The sequence below is a fragment of the Barbatula barbatula genome, assembly GCF_947034865.1.
Source record: "Barbatula barbatula genome assembly, chromosome: 11".
NCBI classification, from domain to species: Eukaryota; Metazoa; Chordata; class Actinopteri; order Cypriniformes; family Nemacheilidae; genus Barbatula; species Barbatula barbatula.
Window position 1 is genome coordinate 4,865,112 of NC_136774.1, and position 20,899 is coordinate 4,886,010.

General features: G+C 37.5%; 1 protein-coding gene across 5 annotated transcripts in view; it reads right to left on the reverse strand.

Moving 5' to 3' along the window:
* The window catches only part of aak1a (AP2 associated kinase 1a), a 45,771-nt gene that overhangs the window by 2,432 nt on the left and 22,440 nt on the right, over positions 1–20,899 (reverse strand). For 2 of the 5 annotated variants that reach the window (XM_079467975.1, XM_079467977.1), the window contains exons 14-17: positions 20,293–20,379; positions 14,826–14,894; positions 11,086–11,238; positions 10,689–10,802 (exon numbers count right to left, since the gene is read on the reverse strand). In XM_079467975.1, coding sequence (XP_079324101.1) covers positions 10,689–10,802; positions 11,086–11,238; positions 14,826–14,894; positions 20,293–20,379 — 423 coding nt within the window. Of the gene's footprint in view, positions 1–8,688; positions 9,951–10,688; positions 10,803–11,085; positions 11,239–14,825; positions 14,895–20,292; positions 20,380–20,899 lie in introns of those variants that run through there. The other 3 variants (XM_079467979.1, XM_079467976.1, XM_079467978.1) reach the window with 3 other exon arrangements.

The following is a 20,899-nucleotide window of genomic DNA, read 5'->3' on the forward strand; positions in this document are numbered from 1 at the left end:
ACAACACTGTATTTCCTAAAGATTGAAGTGAAAACTCCAGCAAGATGTCTGTGAGGTATAGGGAGAATTTCCTGAGACCTGCCAATAACATCCAGCCAATATTTCACCACAAAATCAAAAGAAACAATTGAGAAAATGAAATTGGCAGATTTTGCATCGTGAAAATTAAGAGCACCCACCCTTCTGAATTCTCAACTGCAATGTGAGGGAGGAAATAATTTAATCTATAAAGGTATTTATACATAAAAAATAAAAGTCATCCCAACTAATGCTATAATGATTTATTTTAAGGAAAAATGAAAACTGTGAAATATCGCTGTGTGAAGCAATTACCACCACCATGAAATAAAAAAAATTTTCTGTCCTCTGACTTTGGGGTGAAATGTGACTAGAACATGTTTTGTTTTCAGCCATGTAAAGCCTTTGTTCTTGCAAATAGTTGAGCTGAGATGGTACTGAGCCACATTAGTGTGCTTAAGTTATAATATGCAGTGACAAAAGAGCCATGGAAACAAGGAGGAAACACAGAAAAGACTCAAAGAACTGAGATAAAGGCAGAGATATGATACAGGTCTTACCTTAAAGATGAAGGCAAAGGTCAGCATTAAAGTCAGGATAATACAGATGTGCACTAAACAAACTGTCTAGCATTAGCGGTGACATCCCAATAGACTAGAAAGGCTTTCATTGTGCCGATTAAGTATAAATAATTCAATATATAGAGATAGGTGGAAAAATGGGATGTGTGTACTGTATGTATTTAACAGTGGTATCACAGAAAAATGAGGAAGCACAAAACTGTATACAGTGCCTAAAGGAATATTCATGTTTGATGGATAGTATCCATGTTTGATAGGGGAATGTTTATTTTACTTTAAATGAGTCATTGGTTTGTTTTATGTTATGAAATTTGGGTGTATTTGGACACGCTTAAAAACAAGAAGATGCAGCTCGAGTTGTTTTGCAATTATTACAAAAAACGATACAGACTCATCCCTCCATTTTTACAGATGCAACCACAAGTTCATTTCCTGTCATTAGCCTGTCTGTGTGTATGTTCTCTGGTATGAACCCATGACCTTTGCTCAATGCTCTATCAACTGAGCTACAGAAATAATAGAGCCTGTCTTCGAGGTGGATGAACTTTATGTTGTCTGTGTGAGATGTAAATGAGGTGGGTTTATGCATGTAAATATTGTGGTATGAATATACATGTTGCTGGTGTCCTTGCAGCTAGAATTGATGTATTGTCAAGAGTGTGCACAACATAAAAATCTGATCAAGATAAGAAAACGAACACAGAATATATGGCACTTAATGATGCCATTTAAGGCATTAAAGGTCAATGAATGACTGAATTCCAAAGCTCATAAATAAATCACTTGCCAGAATCTGGCACACATTCATAGAAAAAAACAACAGGGACAGTTTGCTCACAATACTATGAGGCTTACTTCTGTTATTACATTAAGTACTAACTTAGTTGAAAGAGCACATGTGATATGCTTTGAGTAAAAGAAAAACTTGAAAACTTTCCTATTTAGTCTAAATTATGCATATGTTTGGGCCTACGAAGATCTTGACAATCATTTTCTCTTTTTTTCTCCACGAAAATTTCACTTTACGTTTGCAAAAAAATTGTGTTTGGTTTACACTTAATTTAAAAAACAAGCATTACCGATCATGGAAAAATCTGTTTTTGACTAACAAAAAGTTATAGACGTTTCAGTGGTAACAACATTAACGTTTTGTGGCGCAATCATAACTTCCGGTAGATCTTTGGAAATTACTGTTAAGTAGTTTAAATTGAATTGAATAAACAATTAAAATACTCGTATAAATGAATATTCATATAAATTGAATATAAAATAAATTGTTATATTACTAGCCACTTGCCAGACCCATAACCAAACACAGACACGAAGTTAATTCAGGTCAGACGGGTGCGTCCTATGAAACAATCTATAATGGGTCCACTCTAAACTGCCAGCAGTGAGATGTTGTAAACAGTTTAATGTTGGATTTGCAGAAGCCATCACGTGTGTGTGTGTGTGTGTGTGTGTGTGTGTGTGTGACTCAACGAACTACAATACGTTTATTCACAAGTTAAAAAAAGGCTTGCTTCATTGGGATTAGATTTTGATGGTTTAGCGTAAACAAATATTGTCTCTAGTGTCCTGTGTGCAGCATACTACACAGTAGGTGCACCATGTGAAAATCACTACAGAAAATGTCAATTTACAGCAAAATCTCTATTTTATCAATCATGAGAAAATCCTTGCGATTTAATATTAGAATGAACAAAATATACACTGTTCCCCATTCATACTTTTATTTAATATCATCATTTTAATATCATCATTATTGTAAAAAAGGAACACTGTCAAAAGGTGTGTAACAAAAGATAAAGAACAGGATTTCACAATGGATAAGACTGATTTGATCATTCTCCTGATTTGGGCTATAAATCATACACACTGCAACACAAAGAAGACTATTCTAACAGCAGTCTACCATAGCTACACTGTACAAGGATAAAGCGCCACAGTCAAGTTGCATAGGTCAGCCAAATTAAAACGATGAGGATGAGGATGAGAAAAACATTGCGTTCGTGTAACATTATATACAGTATAACATGATATAACATAAATGTTCTACCAATGCATATACATTGGCACAGACCCAACAATAAATAAAAGCATTAATCTGCAAAACAGTGCTATAAGCATTAAACTAATTCTAGCTTTAAAGTATCCAAGCCATATATAAAAAGACAGTTAATGCGATTATCATGTTTATGTTTCTATATAATGTTTATTACAAGGCATTTTATTATGAAACGTTAAAGATATTTTTTATTCCGCCCATTTAATAATTTCCATAACAGCCCTGGCTAATGTTAACAGTTTAGAAAGTTAATAGTAAGTTGATGTGGAACGGTAATGTGGTCAACTATTTCAAATGTCATATTGGTGCATTTAAAGAGCCCATGAATTTTCAGTCTGTGTTTTTTTGCTTTGAGGCCATTTAAATGCTAGTGTACATCTAAAAGTCTAATATGACATTTCATATCTTTATTTTTATCAGAGAATGGACCAAAAATATGAATGACTCACCTTGCACTACACTGATTTTTAGCCAATCCAAAGCTCTTTAAAATGAAACTATTCCTCCGCCTACACAACTTGCATCTAACTAGCAAGGGACAAATCACCGTTCATGGCTATGATGTACACTACAAGATATAAGTTCCTTTAAAGTGGCCCTGCAACGGTGTTTCGTGCATTCTGCAATGCACATTTACAATGTTCTTCGCATGCTTGACATGGTGAACTTGTCAAAAAACAAGTTGGATGTATTACGTAGTATTTCTGTGCTCGATACACTCCCCCAGTGTTCGTAGAGGTTTCGTTATGTTTTTTTTCGAACACGAAAAATTGTTACATAACAACTTTTCTTAGTCTCTTACTGGGGAGAAGGAGCATGCACACAAGTCACCTTGTGAGAAGCACTATGTTCGCAAAGTTCAGATGTGTTTGTCTGTTCACTGCATTTGGGTGATGAATGTTATATAAGCGGTGGATATACAGTAACGGTGGATTTGGAGATCGTTTGAAACTGATAGATGGAGCAGGGTTCCCAGCCCTAAACAATGCCGGACATGAACCGCACATGGTAAGTGAAACGGTCTGTTTTCTTTGGCAATGTGTGCGCACTTGCTTTAGAAGAGAGTGTTAACATGTTTCACAACTTCTGCCTAGACACCAGTGTAACATCAGCTTTAGGATTATAACCCGATGAGGGTATGAATAAAGAAATCTCATTGACCCGACCCTCAGGAGGTGCTCAGTCATGGGCTCTGTCTCAATAGAATAAAACAAACTTTTTACAGTGCATTTACTTACAGTTCACTTGAAATAAACATACAGTCCAGTCCCTGTATTGTTTAAATCTTATGTGATTATGATTCAAAATATTGGATTTATTATAGGATGTAATGGCTAAAAGGATAATCTTACATAGAAATGTCTGGATAATTCTTTTTTTTAAAGAAACGTTTTAACAGTAGCTAAACTTTGTTGTAATTTTGCAGCCGTTTTGCCAGTAGCTTACTGTAGATTTGATTACGAATTTTTTTCCTAATAGTTCCATTTTAAATTTTAGCTAAACTTAACATTAATCAGAATTAAAACACACGCTCAAAATGAGCGAGAAGACTCATTACTGGCATTACACAACAAAAATGCTTTTGCATTGTTTTCTAGCAAAAATATTTAAAACTTCATATATTATGATATATTTACATAAGAAAAGTAACCAAAGATATTAAGTCTTGTTTAATGAAAGAAAATATAAGAACTGGGTAACTTTAGGTTTACAACAAAATTGTTTATTCAATCTACAGTAAGTTACTGTCAACCTGATGCAAAACTACAGCAACGTTTTACAGTGTATATATATATAGTATATATGCACACTCACCTAAAGGATTGTTAGGAACACCTGTTCAATATCTCATTAATGAAATTATCACATGGCAGTTGCTTCAATGCATTTAGGGGTGTGGTCCTGGTCAAGACAATCTCCTGAACTCCAAACTGAATGTCAGAATGGGAAAGAAAGGTGATTTAAGCAATTTTGAGCGTGGCATGGTTGTTGGTGCCAGACGGGCCGGTCTGAGTATTTCACAACCTGCTCAGTTACTGGGATTTTCATGCACAACCATTTCTAGGGTTTACAAAGAATTGTGTGAAAAGGGAAAAACATCCAGTATGCGGCAGTCCTGTGGGCAAAAATGCCTTGTTGATGCTAGAGGTCAGAGGAGAATGGCCCGACTGATTCAAGCTGATAGAAGAGCAACTCTGATTTAAATATCCACTCATTACAACCGAGGTATGCAGCAAAGCTTTTGTGAAGCCACAACACGCACAACCTACAACAGCAGAAGACCCCACCGGGTACCACTCATCTCCACTACAAATAGAAAAGAGGCTACAATTTGCAAGAGTTCAGCAAAATGGGACAGTTGAAGACTGGAAAAATGTTGCCTGGTCTGACGAGTCTCGATTTCTGTTGAGACATTCAGATGGTAGAGTCAGAATTTGGTGTAAACAGAATAAGAACATGGATCCATCATGCCTTGTTACCACTGTGCAGGCTGGTGGTGTTGGTGTAATGGTGTGGGGGGTTTCTTGGCACACTTTAGGCCCCTTTGTGCCAATTGGGCATCGTTTAAATGCCACGGCCTACCTGAGCATTGTTTCAGACCATATTCTGAGCATTGTTTTTGACTATCGATATTGGCCAACATTTCTAAAGAATGCTTTCAGCACCTTGTTGAATCAATGCTACGTAGAAGTTCTGAAGGTGAAAGGGGGTCAAACACAGTATTAGTATGGTTTTCCTAATAATCCTTTAGGTGAGTGTATACAAGAAGTTTTTTTCATGACACCCCTTCCAATAAACATACTTCTACTGTAATTAAACTTTAAATGATTCATCTTAAAATCTGTTCATTTCAAAAGAAATGAATAAAATTTTATATTAAAAGTTGCAACATTAGTTCATGCACAGGGAACTGATGCATGAACTAATGATAAACAAGGTAAATCAATGCTGAAAATCTACATAGTTCATTGCTAGTTTGTGTTGGTTGTATTTTTTCAAAAATTTGTAAATGCATTAACTAAGTGTTAGTATGCTAAAAATGAACACTAGTGTGTATCCTGGTCGGGTTCTAGGGTGACTGGACTTGCTAAGCCCGCTTCTTTCGTGTTTGTTCAAAGTGCTTGTTTGTTCAACCATGAGTTGCACTAGCCATGAAGGATCCGGCAAAGAATAAATGGATTATCAGCACCATTTTACCAGAAGGAACGAGAGTGTCGAACCAAACGCATGCAGTGACCGCCTAGCTCTCTATTGGAGCGCTTACCGCTCATCTAAATAAAAAAAGACAAAAAAGACTGTTGCATTTTGTGCAAAAGACACAAAATGTACACTGGCCGTAAGTGATATGTACAGGGCATGGTAATACAAATATTTGGAGCTTTACATAAAACATTTGAGGCTTCAGCCCCATTAGCCCAACACTATAGCTCCGCCCCGGTGTGTATGAAGTTTTGACAGACATACTACACCAACATTTTTCATTTAAATGAATATTTATTGAGCCCTGCATCTTTCTGATAGTAAATTCAAGTTAATTCAAAATATCTTTGACATAAAAGCACCAGAGACTAAAGAAACAAACACAAGAGAAATGTAACACAAATATTAAAGGAAAAAAATATATATTTGTGCTTTACCATATCAATATACTTTTTCTTACTATATTTATCATGTGAATAATACATATTTTATACAATTTTTACATTCATCCACCAACAAGCCAAATATACCCATAACATGCAGGGGCTAATATATTACTGAACAACAACAATGAAACAGACAATAAAATATTGACGCAAATACAGTGGCCCCAAGATGTACTTGGACCCTCTGGGCACCAACGTCATCTTAATGTTGAATGTTACAGACAACCAGTGTGATGCCAGTTAAAGTTAATTCACAATAACTTTTATCCAATCTATGAGAATTTGTAGTGGATGTACAGTATATCCTATCCGACAACCTACAGTGTATTGCAACCAAACAATTCAGTTAAGAACATAAAATATGTTACACTGACTTTTGACAACGAGAAAGTTGAATAACATATTAATCATACAGCTCTGTTTCCAAAGTAAACTATTTAACAACAGTTAAAAAACACTTAGTATACAAACTAATACAATAAACATTGGGCTAAATCAGGCTTTGGTAGGCAGGCAAGTGTTTAAATTCGCTAATGAAATAATAAATACAAATCTTTTATATCTGAGGCGTTTAAAAAATCTGGGGCCGGATTCACGAAACTGTTCTTAAGATGAAATGGAGGAAGTTCGTAAGAATGTTCCTAAATGCGATACTTGAACATTTTCTTAAGAATATCCTTATTTTTTCCATAAGACAAAGATGACATGGTCAATGATGACCTTTACCTGCTCGTGAGGTCACTGTTTGTACTCATATACAATAAACTTTATTTAACTTAAGCGCCTCGCTTTCTCATGTATATTAGCGTGTGATGCATTAAATAACATTACAGAAAGCATGTTGGCCAAAATGTTAACAAGCATTAAGATATTGTATTAATTATTTATTTTGTGATGCTATAATATTTGTGACCCTCTTAGTTTCGAGTCGCTTTTTCACAGAATAAATGTGAACAGTATGTTTTTTTAATAATGAAAGCTAAAGTAAGGCAGCTGTAGACCTTACCGTGCATCAATATAAAGATTCCTCAATGGCAAGTAAAAGGTAAGTTTCTTGCTAAATGCAATACACGTCACATGTAAAAACAACCACATAGGTACATGCATTACTTCGAGAATCAGGATTTTTCTAAAAAACATTGAAGGACTGTTTTAAGATTAAAATATAAGAAAAATATGGTATTTGAGAAGAAATTTCTTCTTCAGAATGCTTTTTGAATCCGGCACCTGCACCATCGTACCGGTTTATCATCATGTCCGTTAACTTAGTAAGTGAAGTGTCGATGTCAAGTTATTCATTTAAGTTATCAAGTATCATCTGCATAACAAAAATGTATGCTTACATCTTCCAGAAGGAGCACATACAAAGAGATAAGTGGAGGCGTCTACTTTACTTGTGATTTATATGGCAATGGTAATGATTGGATAAATACTATAAGACATAATCTACAGCAATGCAAATGGTAACCCCGTACCACTAGTGACATACAGCCATTGTCTATAGAGTCAAAAGCAGCACTAACATCCAATAATGCTCCAATACTAAAGAGAAATGATTCTGCAGTTTTAACATACAGTATAATAACATTCAATGAAAACCGATATGCCAAGCCTGCTACTTTAAAAAGTGTACAAACACTTTTTGTCTTCCGTTCAGATGGTGTAAAATGTAGTTTATAAAGCTGCATGTCTAACAAAATATCAAACCAAGTGGCATCCATTAACAATCATGTCTAAAATACCAATATAATATTTGGGGCCACTGTTGGTTATGGTCGCAACAAGCAACAGAAAAAAAGCAGAATGAGAAAATTAACAAATGAAGGGAAAAGACAAACAAAATCATGAGACATCACAGAGGAATGAAATCCAAGTGTCTTAAAGCATAGAATAGAGGAATTTCTGTATCCCTTAAAGTAGCCTAATGAAAGTGTTTCTACAATTTATGTTATAATAGTGTTTGCACTGATATGTATAAAATGTCATGCCTATTGTTGCACGATATGCTGACTTTTACAGGACAGGCCAAATTGCATTCAATGCAGAAGGGAAATGTTTAAGACCACCAGCAAAATTCTAAAACTACTGTAATGATTTGCTTGGTTTAACAGGGTTTCATAATCTGAAAACACTGCTGCAAACCTATTAGTGTCAATGGCAATAGCCTGTTGCAAGACATCAGACAAAAATACAAGTGTTCGCAAAAGTTGTGCTCTCTCATGTGTCCAAAGCCATATAACACACACTCTGACACAGGCATCTGCTAACAAACCAAATTATGAGCGGTTGCATTTTCAAAATTTTCACATTTTGATACAACTCCCTGTATTCCTGCTGTATCTCTAACTAACCCTTCTCTATTTTCCTTTCTTTTGTGAACACTTGGTAAGAGCTTTCTAGTGTATGAAAGTCCAGGATCTTCAAATTCAACAGGATTTTGATTGGCTGTCAATGTTTTATCATTCAACAGCTGCATAAAAAGGCTCAGGAAGTGATTTCAACAATACTGTTCCTCTGTAGATTTATCACTGCGGGGTAGACTCCGCCATTGTTCTTTGTATAAATTGGCCTTAAAGAGATACTCCACCCAAAAATAAAAAATCTGTCATGAATAACTCGGCCTCAAGTTGTATAAATAAGATAAATTAGATATTTTGAAGAATGTTAGCTATTTAGATTTCTGGGGTAGTAAACATTTTAGTTCAAGGTGCCCCAGAACGGGTTGTTTTCCTAAATCCTTAAAACAGAAGGACAGTGTTTAACTGTCAGAACAAAAAAATAAATTTTCATATAATCATTTATACAACATTTGTTCTACAATGGTAGTCAATGGTGCCCCAGACATCTCAGTTGCTAACATTCATCCAAATATCTTTGTGTTCAACAGAACAAATAAATGTATACAGGTTTGGAACAACATTAGGATGAGAAATTCATGAAATTCATTATATTTGGGTGGACTATCCCTTTAAGAGCTTTATATGCTGAAAAGTATTAAACAAAATGTAATAAAGCTTTTTTGCTGAGGTAACCAAAGTGTAAAAAAATTTGATGATAAATATCAACCATTTATATTCATGATCCAATGAATTGTTTATGGCTAAAACACATTTCCTGCCCTCCTTAACTGACTGCCGAATATTTGATTTTGTTTGGAAATATCTAACAACAAGAAAGTTCAATGTTGTTGTAATTAAGTCAGAGCTAATTTGGGGATTTGTATGACTTTAAATCTACTTGAGTAGTACATTTTACTACAGAGTCAAAACAAATCCACTGCCATGTTTTTCCATGGAGAATAAAGGATTTATCAACGATGGTCATGAGAATGTTTATGGATCAACAGAAGAGAATACAAATTGCAATGTTTGTGAAAACGGAATGAATATGAAAGTGTGCCTTGGGTCAGGTGTACAGACAAGGCTGGGGAATTGAATACTCAAGATCACTGACACGTCTAAACTCTTGCTATATTAAAGAACTCCATGCTGCCCTCCAAAATACATCCTCCCTTTCTATCATCTGACTCGCTTTGTTTCCTCTATAAGTCGATGAGTTGGTCCACCAGCAGAAGGGAGCGTGCCAACGTGGGCAGACTGGTCTCAGAACTGCCACTGTTGCTGTGAGAATGACCACCTAGAACATGTCAGAAAAGAAGGAAGAGAATGTGTAAGAGAAAAGAGAGGAGAGAAATGAATCATTTGCCAAAGAATGTAGATGAAGGTGAGTGGAAGAAGGTAGCAGAGGGTGAGAAGAAAGAAAGCAAAAAATGGATGAATAGCAGGAAACAGAGGAATAAAGTAGATAAAACAGCACTGAAGTTAAGATTATATGTGGGAGTGGCGGTATAAATTTGACAAACAAATCAAAAGTAAAAGTCCAAAACAAGATTCTTGAGCCAGATTCACTGAAATATGCTACAGTCAACGTGAAAGGAATTTTGACCCATATTAATACAATTTCATGAATGTTATTCCTCCAAAACTTTGTCATCTATTATCAATATTTGCCCTGCTACTGAAACAACATCCCTGTTTGGCTCCAACCACAATTTCCAATGGTTCAAATCAAGATCTAACCTACAGAAAGAAACGGCTAGCGTGTAACTTCATGTTGACTTCAAAAAGCTATAAGGCCCAAAATATTAGATCATCCTGAAATGAAGTAGGATTACTAAAACAATGGTCAATATTTTTGTCACAGTTTTTAGAAAAAAAGGAGTTTCCTCTTCAAATCCACATAAAACAATATCTATAAACATGTCAACAATGCTGCTCAGTTTACAACCATATGGCGATACTGGTTTAGCAGGATTATCAAATAATGCATTTGCTCTCATCCAAAAACTTTTGCTATTTACCTCAACTCACTTACCTTGGCTGGAGGTTTTGGAGAAAAGTACTGGTATTGGGTCAAACTGATTATCAATGCTTTGGCCACCAGTCTCAGAGGACTGGACGCTGGAGAAAGTGTGAACAGGACCAGAGACTGCAGGAGGGTGTTAGTGCCACAGCAGACCAGCGGAGAGAAAAGAAGAAAGAAATTAGGGAAAGAAAAAGAGACAGCGAGAAATACAGAAGTGGGTTGAGAGAGAGAAGCAACAGAACTGTTGAGAAGTTTTGACAGCCAAAATGCTTGCACTCTTGTCAAAGATATCATGTAGGTCTTTGACTTGTCGAGTTGAACTTTGTTCGCTTTAATAAAAAAGACAGCATGCAGGCAAACAAAAACAAATACCCGGAACGACACTTCAGGCGTACACCTATCTTACCATGATGGGACATTCCACTGCTCAGAGCAGCAGGGGTTAACTGGTCCGAAAACTGGGCAAGAAGAGATGAGGGCGATGAAGCCAGTATTTGAGCCCCAGTGGAGGGGTGGGAGAGAAGGCCATCCAAAAGAGAATCTCCAGATACCAAAGATTCTAGAGGACATATATCAAGAATGGTGATAAAGAATTACAGAAAACAGGGGTGAGAGAAAAGAAAACAGCTTGGTGACTGGAATGAAGGTGACACAAAATAGGTTTTAAGAGGCCATCCACACGGAGACACCTTCAGCTGTATATGTAAACATTTTCTATTGTATCAGCGTTTCGTCCAGACAAAACTGGCATTTTGGGGGCCTGAAACCGCTATTTACGTTTCATGTGTGAAGCCGTCCATATATTTTCTAAAACTATGATGTCATAACCTCAGTGCGTAAAGTTTATGCGCATGCTATGGATGGGGAGTCAACTCCAAAAGAGTCCATTCCTCGACTCTTAATGTCCCTAAAGTCCGATTTGACTCCAAGACAGGAATTGATGCTTCTCATCTCCTTTTTTTTTAATGCTTAATGTCAAGCTTTTATTTCTCTAAACAACTGTTAAAACTTTGCCGTGTGCCTTTGCTAGAGACTTTCGAGATGCCAGAGAAAAAGTTCCCAAACTTGTGAATTACATTCATTTATTTTATATTCGTATTCCAGATGAAGTGTCGATTCCATCGACTCCAAAAGTGGGAGTCCAGAATTGGAGTGAAGTTTATATATTGTAGCAATGGAACATTAAAAGAGGTCATTAGATCCGTGAAAAAACTATGTTTTTACTATGCATCGTGATGCTGAGGTAAAAAGATTCTGCATCGAAATGAAAATGTGACCTTTCAAAGTAAGTGGCACTTTCGTTTGTACGTACATTGGCGAATAAACGCACCCAATATTTGGACACATTCTGGGTTTTATGAAGTTAAGATAAAGGTGCACATCAGTGGACAGAAAATGACACGCAGGCTCTGTGTGATTCGGGGCTGCGCGTGATTCGGGACTGTGCGTGATAACGCTTTCCCTTTTGACGGAGACCATGCGCAAGCCGCACTTTTTAAAGCAGACCTCAAACCATCATATGAAACACAACAAACTCTTCACATATACCCTGTGTTCTACTCCAAAGTGATCATCGCTATGCCCTTCTCATTGTGTAAAAACACAATTGTATCTCTTAAAGGGATAGTTTACCCAAAAGATTCTATCATAATGTACTTATCCTCTGATTGGCCAAACCTGTCTTTGTTCTGCTAAACACAAAGGAAGATATTTGGAAGAATGTCCAAACAGATCTCATACCCCCTTTGACTCTCATAGTATTTATTTTCCCTATTGTTGCAGAAAATGGGGGCTGAGATCTGATTGGTTACTGACATTCTTCCATATATCTTCCTTTGTGCAGGATTGGATTGGAGGATTCTGAGGTTGAGAAAATGATGACAGAATCTTCATTTTTGGGTGAACGATCGCTTTCATATGTCCGTTTTAAAAATCTCTTAGCAAAAGGAGCAATGAAAACAATGTCATTTGCATGGTGTCACCTTACCCAAGGGCCCCTCGGAGGGTGATTTATCCCGTTTGGAACGCACGGATAGACATGATTGATCAGCTTATGATCTCTCAGTACATGATGATTTGGTATTGAGTGCTCTTATGGAGTTGCTGTTTTGTTTGTTGTTTTCTTTAAAGTGATTGTGTACCATATATAAACTTTTGTATTAGCAAGTGATGCTGAGTTTGTAACTTGACTACTGTTAAGCATATAGGAATAATTTGCAGGTAATAATTAGGAATTCTTTTTTAGATAGTTGTTGAAAAGGTTGTATTTGATCTTTTGATTCTGTTGCAAATATGTTCTATCCGATTTTATTGTTTTAAGTGTGTAAAAAGTGTATGAACTTAAAATTCTGAGCCCAAACTGATTTTTTCGTATGATGTGTATCATTATTCCTTTGCTTAGCTGCCAAATAAAAGGTTGTAACAGAAAGAGGTTGCAGTATTTCCATTATTCTGCGAGACACACAACATAGTTGTTTTGAGTAAGTAAGTTTCTTCCCCCAGAAGTTTTCCATACCACTTTATCAGTAAAGACTGAAATAATATATTGTTGTTAGGAAAATAACTGTTTCATAGCTTTGAATGTGTTCCTATACAGCTGCTATTTTGTTCTGGGTAGTTGCTTAAGTTGCACTTAACACTACAGGCTTAATGATTCTCTGTTCCTCATTGTGTATATGGATGCGGTCGATCAAACAAAAACCTAATGCAAATAAAAGTGCATGGGATGCTTGCCATACGAAGCACCACTAATATTTGAAATGACGGCTTTTCCATTAAACCAAATAATGAACAAAAATATATCTATTAATCCATTATGGCATTTAGCCAACAGGAAGCTGAATGGAAAATAATGGACATTCACACAAATTTAGTTATACAGAACAAAAGGTTCAGTTGACACCGCATCTTTTGAGTTTTAAAGAAATATACCAATGGTGCTGATAAGGTCAATATGCCACTGGTTCATTATTTTAATACCAAAATACAATATTGTGTAGTTATCAGTTGACCAAGCCTATAAGCACGTTCTCATTAAAAGTGATGACAAGTACAGTAATATAATTCCTATTAAGGACAGATGAGGTCCTCTGAATCTATGTTTTCATCAGCAGGGAAAATTACTGCTTATAAGTGAAGATAGAATTTTTATATTTATATAAATATTTTATATTTATATTTACAGAAGGTAGAAGGTATACAGCCAGTACACAGAAGTCTCCTGTTTTTATGCCAGTCTCTAAAATACCTATCACATGTATTCACGTATATGGGTGAAATTTAGAATGAGCTGTAAATATTAGTGAAGTCCTTCATCGTCATGGGCTTATGTGAGGCTACTTGTTAAACATGCATGTGTGTTTACACGGTTAATTATGGAGTCCTTATGAAGTAGCATTTTTGGGTACAATACAATATAGCAGTTTAGTATATAACATACCAATTTATATTATTTTAGCCACTTGTTTGCATTCTACATCAATGTTTTGTGCAATCACAGTAGTGGCCTAACGTAATATCCAGGGTGGGTGATGTGTATATAGCAGAAAACACTGCAAAATATTGATACATCAACAAATTACAATAACATTTCGATCTTACTCCGTTGCTTTTATTACATAAGCATTGCTCATTGAGTCCAATGAATCTCCAAAATCAACCTGCAACATAGACAGCAACGTTCTAATACATCTTTATTTAAATAATTGAATAAAGTGTGAAGACGTAAATTTTCCAGAGCTGGACACCACTTTTGGTCACTACCGCATATTCTTAGGTCAGAGTTTAGGAAAAGATAAATGAATCTTGAAAGTTGTTCTATTGCCATGAAATCTTTCAGATTTCACAGGTGAGAAATACTCTTATTCCCAAAAAATGTGAAATGATCAAAAAGTTGCATCTGTAAGAATATCTACTGTATACCGTACTGTGAGAGAAAATATCAAAAGACCATATACAAAATAAGTATATGTTCTCCTCACCCTAATAATCAGTAAGGGAGATCACTATGGTATAGAGACTATTTTATCCAGAACACTTTGCACTTTTGGCCAGGCTAATAGTGTTGAGTGGTACTTGACAATGTCAGCATTTCAGCACAGAGCTCCTGTATGATAAAGAGTTGATGGTATTTAAAGAACTGCTGACCTGTTATTTTGTCTGATCCAGGATCAGTCTGTAGAGAATCCAGACCAGGAATCAGAGAATCCACAACAGCTGCAGAAAAACAAATAATATATATATTTTTTAGATTAGATTCAACTTTATTGTCATTACACATATACAAGTACAGTGCAACGAAATGTAGTTTAGGTCTAACCAGAAGTGCAATTAGCAAGTACAGTTAGAATAAATACAGAATACAACATTGATCAAATATTATACAGTTATGAAAATATTTTACAGTAGGTATGTTCTATGAAAATATGACAGTAGGTATGTACTCTGAACAATATATACAGATGACTATATACTATGAACATTAACACTTTGAACATTAATGTACAGGTGGATATGAGCAGATAATAATTTAGACTAAACAATAGTGCAAGTGATTTAGGTGTGCATAGATTATTGACATTAGCTGTTAAAGTTGCAATGCAATAGGTGAGTTAATGCAGTTGTTAAAGTAACAGTGCAGTGGATGAGTTAATGCGGTTATTAAAGTTACGGTGCAGTATAAGAGCTAATAATAGGTTGCAGTCCAGAAGATGAGTTAATGCAGTTAATTAGGTTACAGTGCAATAGATGAGTAGATGCAGTTAATAGAGTTACAGTGCAGTAGATAAGTTACTGCAGTTATGAAAGTGTTCCATTAGTGCAAATGAGCATACTTCAGATGTGCAAGTGAGCAGTATAGAGTGCAAATGATGCTGTGCGTGTGTAAACAGTCCAGTAGAGCAGATAACATGAAGTACTGGTGTGTACAGTTCAGTCATGCATGCAGCCCTGTAGTGCAATGTAAACGATGTTATAGCAGCTTGGAGTTCAAGGTAAGAGAGGTAGTGGAATCAGGGGCAGAGTTCAATAATGAAACAGCTCTGGGAAAAAAGCTGTTTCTTAGTCTGCTGGTTCTTGTCCGGAGGCGCCTACCGGAAGGCAGGAGAGTAAACAGTCTATGAGCGGGGTGAGAGAAGTCCTTGAGAATGCTGCGAGTTCGACGCAGAGAGCGTTTCTTCTGGATGTCCTCAATGGGAGAAAGTGTAGTCCCTGTGATTCGCAGGGCTGTTTTCACCACCCGCTGCAGTGCCTTGCCCTCAGCAACAGAACAGATCCCGTACCAGACTGTGACACAGTTGGTCAGGATGCTCTCTATCGTGCAGAGATAGAAGTTCACCAGGATAGTTGAAGACAGTTGGTTCTTCTTCAGTGTCCTCAGAAAGAAGAGACGCTGGTGAGCCTTCTTGACCAGGTATGAGGTGTTGGTGGTCCAGGACAGGTCCTCCGAAATATGAGTCCCCAGGAACTTAAAACTGGAAACACGTTCAACAGCCATCCCATTAATGTGGATGGGGTCGTGTGTGCCTCCTTTTGCCTTCCTGAAGTCCACGATGATATATATACACACACACACACGGTAATGTGCAGAAGTCTGAGGCATGTTTCTTTTTTTATCAACTTTGTTTTTGTTGTAGTCACTAGGAAATATCAGAACAGCCAATCATTGATTGATATGTGAAATTGACATTTTTATATTAAAAAGGAGTCCTTAAGGGCAAATGCCAAATGGGTCACAGATGGTATGTCCACATAAGGTTTCTCATGTAACACCAGTTTCATGAGATAACAGGAACGAGCATTGCGTTAAGCAAAACCCTATGGAAAACTCCAGTTTTATCCGAGATTGAAACCTATTGGTTAACGTCCAAATTGGGCAGCACAGTTCGCATATATAAGTCCAGGCTGGATGCAATTCAGTACCGTATTTGATTGAAGTGCGATATAAAGACTCGCTGAGTGGCACTGTAGTATGGCCTGTTACGCAATGCTTGTTCCCGTTATCTCAGGGAACAAGGGTAACACGACATTATCATTCCCTTTCGATACGGTTCACTTCGCATTGCATTTGGCAACAGACTTTGTCACCATTTTGACATTCTGCATAACGAGCCGAGCTCCGTGCCTGTGAGAAATAGGTGAGGGAATTTCCAGGGCTGCATAGTTCTCGTGCAGTCGTGCGTCACTTTGAGCAGCAGCTGTCCCGACTTCCATGCTCGAGGTGGTACTCTCGTTTTTAGCCAAAATTGCAGCAGAGGCCGAAGAGTGTAATACGAGACCTAACCTAATCCTCGAAGACTTGCACGCCTAGCTTGACTGGAGCACTTCAGATTAGGCTCCGCTTTAAGCTGCTGCTTTGAAGAGGCGCATCGCCTTCAACAACTTTTGTGCTTCGGTGAAGCGCTGGGTGAAGACACTGGGTGACACGTGGTCGGCATCCTTGATGTCCGTCAGATTTAATCATAAGTGGCATTCCAACACCACCAGGCTGGCCATGGCTCGTACGACTGTTTGGGCGGTGACTTTCATGGCACGCAGAGCCAGATCTGTTGCGCTGCGCAGCTCGCAGAATAACACCGGGTCAGGCCCCATTTCGTACATATCACAGAGAAGCTTCGCCTGGAAGGCTTGGAGCACCGCCATCGCATGAAGCAGTTGGCCATCGTCAGCATAAGACTTTGCCGCCAAGGAAGATGTCAGGCAGCACGGCTTGGACGGATGGCTGGGTCTCGCTTTCCAACTGCTGGCAGGAGACGGGCAGAGGTGGGCAGCTACGGACTCCTCCAGAGGTGGGAGCTTTGTATAGCCTTTGTCATCAACGCTGTCAACCGAGGAGATGGGTAGAGTAGGGTGCGTGCAACGATCTAGTGAACTCTTGATGAACCTCTGGGAAGAAGGCAGCGGATCTCTGGCGGGCAGGCTGGTGACAGCACCCCAGCTGCAGAAACCAAGCATCCAGGCGCGGTGTTCTGGCTCAATATGAGATGACCAGTCAATGCAGACCTCCGCAACCACTTTGACTAAGAGCTTGTCAGAATCCTGTTCAGAGCGAGGACTGGTGCTGCTGGATTCCTCTGCCAGCAGGGCAGCTTCTTCATATGAAGCGGCCCAATCGTCGCAGATGGGAGACAAAACTTCATTCCAGCTTGATTGTACTGCCGAACGAGACCATTCCGCTGGCACTGGAGGATGGGTGTAGGTCCTCGTAGGCGAAACAGACAGGATCGCTGCATTGTGGTGGAGAGAGAGCACACCAGGGCTTAGCTGGCGTAGGTTTGGACCGCTGATGGAGGCGATCAGAGCACGAAGCATGGCGAGGCAAAAGCGCTCGCAGTGAGGGCAGCTTGATCCTGTGAGAGTAGTCTCGCCGTGGGTCCATCCCAGGCAGACCACACACTCGGAATGGAAATCTTTAGTGGGCAGAGAGGCTTAGCAAGAGCTAAGTGCCATTTGAAATGACACGCTTATGCTCTTTTAGATAGCCGTAATTGATAGATAGATGTTCTGCTCTTCGGATAGCCACAGGGGAAGCGCTCGAGAGCGTAGTTTCTGCTGCAGGACTCGTTTCTACGGAGAGTGAAGCTTCTTCAGCGCACCGAGACGATCGCACTGAAGGAGAAAATCGTACTTAATGGCATTTGGCCTGGATTTTTACAGGCGAGCGGTGCCACCCAAAATGGTGGGCCCAAACACCATTGGTCTGTGATTTTCACAGACCTTAACCAATAGGCTTCAGTCTCGGATAAAACAGGAGTTTTCCTATGGTTTGCTAAAATGCGAAGTGAACCGTATCGAAAGGGAACTGCAGCAACATCTCCCATGATACCGGAACCAACGTACCTCAATGTATGTAAATATACATTTTAAATATCATATGCGCAACATTAGGTGCAAAATGAAAATTAATTTGCAAATGCAAATTTAAATTTGCCTGTTTCTACTTTTAATATGTAAAATAAATAGATATTTGAACGCATTTTAAGTTTCAAAATAAAAATGAAAATGCATTTCCTGGACTGATTATGTACGTTTAAGATAGTCAAGCAAAACTGCAGCAAAATCGTAATTAAAATTATATTTTTCCTAAGTGCATTAACTTAATCGTGTTGCGAAGTACACTCTCTCACATGTTTATAATAAAATAAATCAAGTGTCTTGTTATATGTTAAACTTTTATTCAAACATGAAAAAAAGTAATGCTGCAAACATCAACGGTCATGCCACGGAGAGTGCAGTTTAAAAGGCCAAATACTCAAGGTTGTCTTATTATTGGAGTTGACCTGAGATACAAAAATGCCAAGTCGCATCTGTGTGTAACATATCTGTTCGAGCATAAAAAAGATCTGCAAAGTTACAAAGCTTAAATTTGACTCTAAAGTAAACTGATGAACAGTAATATATCTTTTAGCTAACTACAGTTACAGAGTAGCTTTCCCAACACTGTAGTTTTCAAATAAATGTTGCAACGCAGACAGTTCTATGTAAGCGCCGCATCACTCCGGGTCCTGATCACACTGGCGGGGCTTATTTCTGCAATTACAACCGGCTTCCTGTACATTATCCCTTACATAACAAACCTGCAAATGTCGCGACTGGTCAATCAGAATCTAGCATTCCAACGAGCCGTGTAATATAAACAAATATTTCATACAAAAATGAAAATTCAAATGGCATTTTAATTTAAGTCACAATAAATCCATTTGACTTTTGCTTTTCAAGAACTCTTTTCCAGAGATACTCTTAATTACAGAGATGACAAACTGCGTTGTTCCACCATTGCAAAAAAATGCAACAAAATGTAATAAGTTCCAACGGCTAACTTGGAACATGTCAATTTTAGTGAGGCGTTATCGTATAATGGCAATGATTTGAGCAGATACAGTACCCAATAAGAAAATTGTTCAGAGTAAAACACTTTAAAGATTAACAGATTATTAGATATTTCTAAACAAGCATTACAACAAAAGAATAACAACAAATGTGTTGGTAAATTATGAGATTGACAAGTTTTACTGCAAAATGACTCATCTCAAAAAAGCGTAACATATACAAAACAGTGCAGTGCACAGGGCAACCAAAATACAATTATTTTCCATAGTGTTTCCTCGAGACTGGCAATCCCAAGCGGAAGTTGTCACAAAGCACACCAATAAGATTGGTCAGTTTTACTGTTACTTCAAATTCATTTATCATTGATTTATTATTCCATGGTCCCCTATAATTATCATATCAGACGTATTCTAATGGGGTAAAATGGACAACTTTTATTAAAAGTAATATTTGGAGGGCCCTAGCCATTTGCCACTGGTGGCGATACTTGAAGATAGTTATGCGCCAGCACTGACAACGCAATACAAAGCATGAGCCACGTGGACTGTTTCTATGGTGCTATTTTTTGTAAATCCACATCCGCTTCTACTGTATGGAAAAGAGCAGTTTACAAAGTACAGCTTCAACAATCTGTATTTCATCTTCTGAAGTGCTTAATGTAAAGTCATACAGGTTTGGAATGTCATGAGTGCCACTATACAATGAAATCATTTTCTTTATGGGTTTATGGGCACTCACTAAGCGCTAGGAGATCACAGCGAGACAGTGAAAGATAAATATATCTTACCTCCTCCCTGGAGAAGGACATGATTGGAAGACACAGACTGCAACCCAGAAATCAGATTATCAGGACAAGACATCTCTCCTGTTTTAGCTGAAGATACACACATACACAAATTACTGAAGTCTGGGAAAGGTTCTTCAAATGTGCACACAGCTATTTTTTATTTATGTCGTGCTGGCTAATATAGCAGACATCTTGTTAAGCTGACACGGAGTGACATACAATGCTGCATGTGTTTTCAGTTACAGAATCAAGTTCATGATCTATTTGTAGACAGACATTAATAAATCTATGCTGCAACAATGTACAATAACAAATAAATAAAAATATCTACACATTTCGGCCTTCTATTATAAATTTAAATATGGATTTTTTTAAATATGACTAGTCTAAATATATTTTTATTTAGTATTATTATTTCTTTAAAAATGTTCAGCAAAGACAATTTGCACTTTTAAGCAAAGACAATTTGCACTATTAAGCAAAACCTAAAATCCTATATCAAATACTTTTTTCTGTGCTCATCAGTAAAATTGCGTTTATCCATCTTGAAAATATATCTAAACTACGTCATATGCTGTCACCATCAGATGCAGAGAAGTAAATTCAT